Source organism: Dermochelys coriacea, chromosome 13 (assembly GCF_009764565.3).
Source record: "Dermochelys coriacea isolate rDerCor1 chromosome 13, rDerCor1.pri.v4, whole genome shotgun sequence".
In the NCBI taxonomy this organism is placed as follows: domain Eukaryota; kingdom Metazoa; phylum Chordata; order Testudines; family Dermochelyidae; genus Dermochelys; species Dermochelys coriacea.
Window position 1 is genome coordinate 40,616,611 of NC_050080.1, and position 11,195 is coordinate 40,627,805.

The 11,195-nt window shown below is 45.0% G+C and overlaps 1 gene segment (V, D, J or C); it reads right to left on the reverse strand.

Moving 5' to 3' along the window:
• Nucleotides 1-1,446: 1,446 nt before the first annotated feature.
• Nucleotides 1,447-3,196, reverse strand: LOC119841714. The segment is given in 2 exon segments: nt 1,447-2,355; nt 2,569-3,196. Coding segments are annotated over 2 exon segments (378 nt in total).
• Between the last annotated feature and the right edge of the window lie 7,999 nt (nt 3,197-11,195).

Here is an 11,195-nt window from a genome sequence, read left to right on the forward strand (position 1 = left end):
CGTCCCTGACCATATTGGCTAGTAGCTGTTGAAGGACCTCTCTTCCATGAGCCATTCAGATATTTCTCTAGACGCAGGGAGGCTTATTTTCACATGGAATTTCTCACTTTTTTCTACAGGAATCATCAGCTGTTGGTTTGGTGCAGGAGTCATTGAGAGAAATTCTCTGGCCCCTGTTATGCAGGAGGTCAAACTGCATGTGCATAATACTTCCTTTTGACCTAGAAAATCTGTGTAACTCTGTTTCAGAGTAGCAGCCGTGTTAGTCTGTATTCGCAAAAAGAAAAGGAGTACTTGTGGCACCTTAGAGACTAACAAATTTATTAGAGCATAAGCTTTCGTGAGCTACAGCTCACTTCATCGGATGCATTTGGTGGAAAAAACAGAGGAGAGATTTATATACACACACACAGAGAACATGAAACAATGGGTTTATCATACACACTGTAAGGAGAGTGATCACTTAAGATAAGCCATCACCAACAGCAGGGGGGGGAAGGAGGAAAACCTTTCATGGTGACAAGCAGGTAGGCTAATTCCAGCAGTTAACAAGAATATCAGAGGAACAGTGGGGGGTGGGGTGGGAGGGAGAAATACCATGGGGAAATAGTTTTACTTGGATGAGTGTAAAACTATTTCCCCATGGTATTTCTCCCTCCCACCCCACCCCCCACTGTTCCTCTGATATTCTTGTTAACTGCTGGAATTAGCCTACCTGCTTGTCACCATGAAAGGTTTTCCTCCTTCCCCCCCCTGCTGTTGGTGATGGCTTATCTTAAGTGATCACTCTCCTTACAGTGTGTATGATAAACCCATTGTTTCATGTTCTCTGTGTGTGTGTATATAAATCTCTCCTCTGTTTTTTCCACCAAATGCATCCGACGAAGTGAGCTGTAGCTCACGAAAGCTTATGCTCTAATAAATTTGTTAGTCTCTAAGGTGCCACAAGTACTCCTTTTCTTTTTGTGTAACTCTGTGTTACTTGTCTCCCGAAGAGATTATATTAAAGATTGGATTTTTCCTACAAGCCATTCCTTAGTTACAGGAGCCTGGGGAAAGCGTTTCATTGCTTCCGAAGGAAAAAAATCTTCTCACTGGACTTCGCCATTTAAAACCTGCTTAGTGTAAATTACTGTGAGTATTAGTGGTTGTAACTCTGTCATAACCAGTCCCAAACCTGGTTGGAAAAGCAGGAGAGTTGGCATCCGGCTGGCAGCCAGCCAGCCATAAAACTTTGCCAAATAAATCCATGAAATGAGTCTTCTGTAAGCCTTATGTGTAGGCTTGGAAGGATTAGATTTTTATCAGTAAAAGTCAAAACATGTGGATTTCACTGTATGCCACACAAACCCAGGTACAAGTACTTCCCTTGATAACCCTTTGCCTCACTGTAAAATTCAGTGAAGAAAGATACTGCTTCGAAACGTATTGAGGTTTGGTTTAAGTCTGTTTACTTTGACATATGAATTCTCAACATCACGTCTTAGTGGTCACATAGCTTTGACTTTTTGAATCTCCGAGTCTTCTGCCATTAAGTAACTGTGTAAATCGCCGAAGTTCTCTGATCAGTGAGGGGCATGAGGAGTAGGACGCAGGGCCCTGCAGATACTTTTAGCCTCAGCCGGCATCAGGGCCCCATTGTGCTGGGTGCTGCCCAGACACTGGTAGAGACAGACCCCGCTGCATTTAAACATTTGGGCTGGGATTTAAGAGCCCGAGGAAGGAAGGCCTCCGTTCAGTCACAGGTATTTATGGATGCATGTATTGGATCCATAAATCCAATGAGTGGCATTTTCAAGAGAGGTGTGGTGTGTGTGGTGTGTGTATGTACACATTCTGTAATCTGTCAGCGAGATGTTGACAGGGAGGACAGCACCTGTGTGTCTGAGCTGTGGCCCAGCGCTGCATCCCTCACTGGGGCGAATGCTGGGTCATGGGGACGTTCTCTCTGGTCCCTCTTCCATGCAGAGCCCCTGAAGGTGAAGGGAAGAGGATAGTTTTTGTACAGCTCTGCTGTGAGGCTCTGTCACTGTGCCCGCTGCAGGGCGCAGTAATATACCGCTGTGTCTGCCAGCTCCAGGGCTGTGATGTTCAGAGCTGTGGAGTTGCCATCAGCCTGGGAAGAAAACCTCTCCTGGGCGAAACCTGCGGTATCACTGACAGAGCTGACTTCCTTCGTTCCTCTCCCCAGGATGTACTGCAGGGCTCGGTTCGGATACTGATGGTACCAGTAAAGATAGACACCAGCAATGTAGCTGGTTTCATAAGAACAGCTGAGGGTCACGGAGCCGCCTTCAGCTCCAGACATCTGGGATTCCCTGGGCTGGATTGAGTCACGGTCACCCAGCACAGCACCTGCAACAAGAAATAAAATGTACTAGTTGTGTGCAGTCTGAGCGCTCACTACTATAACCTTAGACTGGTAGATTGAGAGAGAGGAGATAGGGGGACAAAAAGAGAGACTGCAAAGAGAGGGAGAGAGAGATGGAAAGAGGGAGGCCGTGTGTGTGTGTACACATATAGAGAGAGAGAGTCGGGAGCAATGGGACAAACTCTATGACCAACTACCTGGATATAGAGTAAAAACAAAAAGGCCGAACATCAAACTTTTGCTCATAGTTTTAAGCAAAGTGGCTCCGATTTCAATTCCGTACTGAATCCTTCAGCCCTGAAAAGACAGCGTCCTGCCTCAATGTGATAGACTCGCCCAATTTCTTCAGCCACTGGCCTAATAAGGGGCGTATGTGGAACTCAGAGCCCTTCCTAGCCCACAGGAAATGAAGCGTTGTTGGTTTCGCTTTTGAACGGCGTCCTTGCCTTCCTCAGACCCTCTTTAGCGTGTCTGGATTTGCTGGGAGGTGTGACTCTCTTTGCAAGCGGTTACATTAAGTAGGAAGTACAGTGACTGGTTATACATAGAGTAAATTACATGTCGGAGAAATCTAGGCCCCCCACTTCCCTAAGACCAATTTCTCAAGAATTCTTGTTTACTGGTGCACAGTGAGGAGGGAGTCCCACGGATTTTTCCCCCAATAGGAATTGCACTTCTAGCTTTGGTTTCTCCGAAAATACCCGCTTCCACAAACATCACATTTAAATATACAAGTTGAATCACTCGCCAAAGACCCCCTCCCCCGCCGAGGATAAATTACATCCGAGTGAGCACACGGAGTTCATTCAGGGAAAGTCTGGGTTAATGCACAAAGGATTCCCTGAATATCCGAAAAAACAACGAGGAGTCCTGTGGCACCCTAAAGACTAACAAAGAAGCTTATGCCCTAATAATTTGTTAGTCTTTAAGGTGCCACAGGACTCCGCGTTGTTTTTGCTGAAACAGATTAACACAACATGTCCCTTTGAAACCTGAATATCCGAGTATTTGAGCTTTTGCAGGAATTGACGTTCTAAGAGTCCTCTAGTTTACTGGTTTCAGAGTAGCAGCCGTGTTAGTCTGTATTCGCAAAAAGAAAAGGAGTACTTGTGGCACCTTAGAGACTAACAAATTTATGAGAGCATAAGCTTTCGTGAGCTACAGCTCACTTCATCGGATGCATTCATCCGATGAAGTGAGCTGTAGCTCACGAAAGCTTATGCTCTAATAAATTTGTTAGTCTCTAAGGTGCCACAAGTACTCCTTTTCTCTAGTTTACTGAGAACCTGCCACCAACCCTCCAGATGTAAACTTTTAGGGTTGTTTCAGACAGTGGGATCTGTATTCAACTGTGACTGGGCAGAGAGGGGGACAGAGAGATGGGTGGTAGTGGGAAATAATAGTGCAACCTTTTGCCGTTCATTAAAATGGAAAGGACTTCAGTCTTCCTGAGAAAATGTTCCATTTTCATCTGTTTCGAGCTTTTGTTTGTCTGAATTGGGTTGTGCTGGATTCGACTGGGTTGGGTTTCTCTGGGTTTGTGTTATGGGGTGTATGTGTGTGTGTTGGTTGAAATGAACCGCGTTTCGTTGTTTTGTATTCAATTGGTTTGGGCTGTAAACACGCGAGCTGGGTTTGGAGTTGAATTTCATTGAGTTAGGTTGCGCTGCTTTGGGTTGGGTTTGATTTGATCGTGTTGGGATCGGTTCAGCGGGATATGGGGTTCAGCCAGGCTGGATTGATTGAGGGTTGGCTTGGACTAAATTGGGCTCAGGCGGATTCGGTTTCAGGGGGGCAGAGTGTGTGAATGCATGGCCACGCGCCTTGTAGCCTGTCGGTTCCACTTGTATTGACAGAGTTCCCTTCTCTAGAAGTACCAGGCTTGTTCTGATAAACTTGCTCCCTGATATATGTCATAACATGGGAGGGGAGCTCCTGAGTATATGAAATTACGGTAGTGACAAAATATTATTGAAAGTTAAACTAACTTGGTACCCTTGTTCTAGCACTTGGCATTTATGGTTTACAGTCTTTTCAATAAGAAATGTATTTTAAGCCAAAGAATCTTCATTAATAATAAAAAATCAAAGGAATATACAGTAGGGCAAAGTCCAGGAACGAAAGTTTGTTAGAGAAGATTAACAGAATATCAGGGAAAAAACCACTTGCTTTTAAAGAACAAATTAGACAAACATCTGTCCAGGATGATCCAAGTACATTTGGTACTGCTTCATCACAGGGGGCTGGACTAGATGCCTCTCGATGCCCCTTACAGCCCTGTATTTATGATTCTATCATGTTGCTATAAACAACCCTCCGCTGACTTTTTGTGCGAGTGGAGATGCAGTTCCCCACTGAGGGGCTCAGAGCACAGTAATACACCGCGCTCTCCTGGTGAGAAACAGCCTCAATCTTGAAGGGAACCATCCTATTACCCATGTACAAAGATGCTGAGAATTTTCCCTGGACAAGCATCTGATCCGGAGCATCAAACTCCATTTTAGTCAGTATATGCTGAGGAGGCTGGTTCGGATACTGTCGGTACCAAAACAGATACGGGCTTGTGTCAAGAGTGGTGAAATTACAGTGTAAAGTTACACTTTGTCCCTCTGAGCTTCTCATTTCGGGAGGAGACTGGTCCACGGAATCACTTTGTGCAAGACCTGTGGAGGGAAAGAGAGACTTTAAATATCTCTGTACGTACGGCTGGAACTTTTAAACTCAATGGGACTTGGATCCCTCACTCCCTTATGCTCCTGTGAAAAGTTCAGCCGGTATCCTATAGGTCTGAATTACTCCTCAAAAACATCTCTCTCTATTCCCAGCACGCTGATGACTTCGTTTGTGATGCTAACCTGGCTGTCTCTTTGCAAAAAAAAAAAAAAAAAAAAAAAAATTCCTCCTACGATTTCTTTGTTCAGAGACCTTTATTTTTGTCTTTGCAAATGCCTTTACTTCAAACGAAAGTTTTTACTCTCATCTGACTGTGGAAGCAGAAGCCAGAGCTGTACAGCCACGAACAAGAGCATTTTGCAGACTCAGGTTATCCTTGTGTTGTTACTACGATCTGCAGCGTGTTAGAGAATATCTCCTCCTCCTCTGCGTTTTTGAGAATGACCATTCATGTCCTAAAGATGAAACCTGCCTCCTCCCTGAACTTTCTGTCCTTCCTCTCAGCTGGTGACGCCACACATCGAGGCAGACTCGTTCAGCTTCTGGTTCCAAGTTACCTTAATACACTGAACACAACGCACCATGAAACGTGGATGATGTGACGGTGTAGAGCGCCCACTAGTGGATGCAAAACAATAATGAAACAAGCAAGAAAACCAAGCGCTCATCTCTTGTGAAAATCTGCTGCCTTTCCTAGGGTATTTCATCTGGGGTCTCTCCAGCGCAGTTTTGAACACGAGGCCATTCTCTGGTGTCTGAATTAGGGGAGAGTTACCGGGTTTTGAAAATTGCCCCTAAAAGATACAAATTAATCTGCCTTTGAGTCCATGCTCTGCCACAAATTTCCTGGGTGACTTTGGGCAAGTCATTTAGGGTCTGATTATTATAGGCACTAAGGAGACTAATGCGGCAATATAGAGGCTTTCTGGTATTTTAAAATCTCCTAGATGCCTAACTCTCATTGAATCCCTCGAGGCGCCTCTCTCCATCTGAACGCACCTAAGGGTAGTTTCACAAAGGGACTTAGGGACCTTAAGTGGCTAGTAGTGCCTAAATCCCAGAATCAAGCCTTTTTGGGATTCGCAAAACCCTGGTTCAGATGCCCCCAAGACTAAAATCTCTCAGTGCCTACATTTATTCAGTAAAAGTTTGCGTGGGGGGTGGGGGGACACAGTTGTTTTGTGTTTTTTCCTATCAGGATGCACACTGCCATGACAGGACATGGAAGCCTAAACCCCAGAGTGATTCTCAAGATGGAGGAAGATGGGGTGATCCTGCAGCTAACTCACCTCCTGGGTCCTGCCCAGTAAGTGTGCCCAGACCTTGCCTATCATATCGGCCCCTATAGGCAGTTTACACACAAGCTGGGAGAGAGGAGGAGCCCCTCCCTCTTTACTTTTACCCCAGTTTATAGGGTACTCACCTGGGATGTAGGAGACTCCTGGTTCAAGTCCCCCCTTCCACCTGAGCAGCAGAAGAGATTTGAACAGGGATCTGTAACCTTGTAGGTGACTATTCCAATGCTGGGCTATGGAATATTCGGGAAGGGGGAAGATCCCTCAACTGGCCTGAAAGAGCTGTTCTCCAGTGAATAAACACTGAAAGATTCATGGCCATGGGGGAGGGGGAGAGAATAAGTCTGTAGCCTGGTGATGGGAGGATTTACCTGCGGGGGGGGGGACGACACCCAGTGCCTCTGCTCCAATAGATCTTTTCAAATAACTTATTCACAGTGGAACAGCTTCAGTAGAAGACACTGAGGTGCCCCCCCCCCCCGCCCAGAATGTCCCATAGCCCAGTGAGTACCTTAACTATTGGGTTAAAAGTTACAAGGACCTCCTCCTTCCTCCCCCACAGCTTAATGGCAAGAGAGGGTTTGCGAATAATAATATCAGAGAGAGGCATTTCCTTACAACCCAGATTTAGGCACTTATATTTCCCTGAGAGAGGCCGGGTTTAGCACACACACTACTCAGCTCGGTATCTTCCTGTTGGCTAGCTTAGGGGAGGAGCCACCTAGCCTGCTGGCTTTTGTGGATCCCATTTGGAGGTGTCTGTCTCTCCCACCTCATTCTTTGGGGAGCCTGAGTACCCAACTTGAGTTTTGTGAATCCCAAAGATTTTTGTAGGCACCTGAAAGCATGTTCAGCTTCACCGTACCCAAGTTCTTTTGTGAACTCGCCATACATACCTTCTAGAAACCTCACACAGACAAATGGACTAGGCCTCACAAGTGTAACAGTGACCCGCTGTGTGCTAATATGTTAACCAATGGGGAATATTTCTCAGGACAACTGGAATACTTTCCCCTCTCTGGATTCCACATTGGAAATAGTAGAGAGGGGTTTTTATAGAGTCACTTAGTTTTATCCACAATAAAAACTGAGGGGTCAATTAAAATATTATTGGGGTGAGTAAAGGAAGTAAACTTCCTGCTCCAGGGTATAAAATAATGTCATATGAGTGGGCTGGGGTGTAGAAAGAAATTTCCCCTAAGGGCAGGTTCCCCCATATCTATCCAGCGAAGCGTCCCTTGGACCTTCCTCTGAAGCATCTTGTACTGGCTACTTCTGGAGACAGAATACTGGTCTAGGTGGAGCCTGATCCACTATGATCCTGTGGTTCCTGGTTTCTTTTAAAATTGTGAGCAACCTTAGTGCTCAACCCTAACCATAATCTTAAATCCTAACTCAAAATCCTAACACTAAACCTAGCTCCCAACCCTGCTATTAATTCTGAACCGTTATCCCCAAACCTTGCCCTAATTCCCTCAGAGCCATAACCTAATGCTGAAATCCTAATCCTAAACATAACACCAACCTTAACCTTAAACCTAACCTAATAATTGCCACAACCCTCACCTTAACCCTAGTCTTAGCTGTAACATTACCCTTGCTTAACCCTAATACTAACTCCTAACCCTAATTCAAAACTCTAACCCTAATTTCCCTAATAATTCCTAATAATCCTATCCCTATCCCTAATCAAAAATTTAATTCTGACCCTAATGCTTAATGGAACCCTAATCCTAATTCTCATCCTACCTCTAGCCCTAACCCTAAATTCTATCCTGCCACAACAATTTATCTAACCACAATCCTAAGAAAAAAGGGAAACTACAAACATAATACTACCCCAATCTAGCACTAACTGCTGAGCACTTATCCTAAACCCGAATTTAAAACATTAACCCTAAAAGAGGCCCAACCCCAACTTCCACTCTCTAGCTTCTAATCATGCTCCAATCCTAAAGCTTTAACCCTAATCTTAACCGTAACCTTAAAATACCCATAATCCTAATCCCTAACCCTTAATGATAACAATACATTTAACCTTAAATTCTAACTCGTTGCCATACACACAATACCCCAATCCCTTAACCCTAACCTTTGACCATAGCCTAACCTGGACTAGAGTAATGAATGGGGAATTGAAAGTGGCAGAATTAATCAACGTTTTTAAAAACAGGAATCTGCATTCTCTGTGTCCAGTTATGAACATTGTTACAATTTGACTTCCTGAGACCCCCAAAGACTCAGATATTTCAGTCCTTTGTGTTTCTTAAGCCTTGTCTACACTGAACATAAGAACATAAGAATGGCCATACTGGGTCAGACCAAAGGCCCATCCAGACCAGTATCCTACCAACAGTGGCCAATGCCAGGTGCCCCAGAGGGAGTGAACCTAACAGGTAATGATCTAGTGATCTCTCTCCTGCCATCCATCTCCACCCTCTGACAAACAGAGGCTAGGGACACCATTCCTTACCCATCCTGGCTAATAGCTGTTAATGGACTTAACTTCCATGATGTATCCAGTTCTCTTTTAAACCCCGTTATAGTCCTAGCCTTCACAACCTCCTCAGGCAAGGAGTTCCACAGGTTGACTGTGCACTGAGTGAAGAAGAACATCTTTTTATTTGTTTTAAACCTGCTACCCATTAATTTCATTTGGTGGCCCCTACTTCTTATATTATGGAAACAAGTAAATAACTTTTTCTTATTCACTTTCTCCATACCACTCATGATTTTATAGACCTCTATTATATACCCCCTTAGTCTCCTCTTTTCCAAGCTGAAAAGTCCTACCCTCTTTAATCTCTCCTCATATGGGACCCGTTCCAAACCCCTCATCATTTTAGTTGCCCTTTTCTTACCCTTTTCTAATGCCAGTATATCTTTTTTGAGATGAGGGGACCACATCTATATGCAGTATTCAAGATGTGGGCGTACCATGGATTTATATAAGGGCAATAAGATATTCTCAGTCTTATTCTCTATCCCTTTTTTAATGATTCCTAACATCCTGTTTGCTTTTTTGACTGCCGCTGAGCATGAGCACTGCTTGGACGCCTTCAGAGAACTATCCACGATGACTCCAAGATCTTTTTCCTGATTAGTTGTAGCTAAATTAGCCCCCACATTATTGTATGTATAGTTGGGGTTATTTTTTCCAATGTGCATTACTTTACATTTATCCACATTAAATTTCATTTGCCATTTTGTTGCCCAATCACTTACTTTTGTGAGATCTTTTTGAAGTTCTTCACAGTCTGCTTTGGTCTTAACTATCTTGAGCAGTTTAGTATCATCTGCAAACTTTGCTACCTCACTATTTACCCCTTTCTCCAGATCATTTATGAATAGGTTGAATAGGATTGGTCTTAGGACTGACCCTTGGGGAACACCACTAGTTACCCCTCTGCATTCTGAAAATTTATCATTTATTCCTACCTTTTGTTCCCTGTCTTTTAACCAGTTCTCGGTCCATGAAACAATCTTCCCTCTTATCCCAGGAGAACTTAATTTACATAAGAGCCTTTGGTGAGGGACCTTGTCAAAGGCTTTCTGGAAATCTAAGTACATTATATCCACTGGATCCCCCTTGTCCACATGTTTGTTGACCCTGTAGTGGGTTGGCTGCCCCACTCCTATCCTAGATGGGGCTTCAGCAGGCCAGGGAGGGTGGTGCAGGTGGGTAGCCAATCAAAGGCTGCGTTAGAGACAGCCAATCAGAGGCTGCATTAGAGACAGCCAATCAGAGCCAGACTCAGCCATATATAAAGGCTGCCCAGGAAAGGAGTGGGGAGTCTCTCCTTAGTAGTCAAGGAAGGAGGATGGGCTCCTCTGCTGGAAGGGAGCACCTTAGACAGGGTAGTGCTGGGGAAAGCCAGAAGGAGCTGGGGAGCTCCGGCCAAGGAAAACCTCAGGCTGCCACCTAGGCTGGGCAGGTGCATATGGCTGAAGGGGAAGTGGCCCAGGGACAATAGCAGGGCAAGGGGAGAGAAAGAGGGCAGAGAGGCTGCTGCTAGAGGGTCCCTGGGTTGGGACACAGAGTAGTAGGTAGGCCTGGGTCCCCCCCTTCCCCTTGTGCTACACAGGCTGAAGAGGAGCGTGGCCTGATCCAGGCTGTGGCTGGGCCATGTGTTAAGGGCTAGACTTAGAGGCTGCAGCTGGCCCCTACAACAGGTGAAGATTGTGGACTGCTGATAACACCAAACCCCTGGAAGGGGGTGAGACCGGAGCAGTGGGCACTGCCAGAGGGCAGTGTCCTGAAGAGGATGCTGCTGAGTGAGGAGCAACAAGGGTCCCCATAGCAGCAGAGCAGATGAGGGGCAAGGCACCATGTGAAAAGGGTGCTCCATGACTGGACAGAGCTAATTCCTGGAGCAACCAGCGGGAGGCACCAGCGGTGGTGAGTCCTAACCCCATCACAGACTCCCTCAAAGAATTCTAATAGAGCAGTAGGATATGATATCCCTTTACAGAAACCATGTTGACTTTTGCACAACAATTTATGTTCTTCCATGTGTCTGACAATTTTATTCTTTACTATTATTTCAACTAATTTGCCCGGTACTGATGTTAGACTTACCAGTCTATAATTGCCAGGATCACCTCTAGAGCCCTTCTTAAATATTGGCATTACATTAGCTATCTTCCAGTCATTGGGTACAGTAGCTGATTTAAAGGACAGGTTACAAACCGTAGTTAATTGTTCCCCAGTTTCACATTTGAGTTCTTTCAGAACTCTTGGGTGAATGTCATCTGGTCCCGGTGACTTGTTACTGTTATGTTTCTCAATTAATTCCAAAACCTCCTCTAGTGACGCTTCAATCTGTGACAATTCCTCAGATTTGTCACCTACAAAA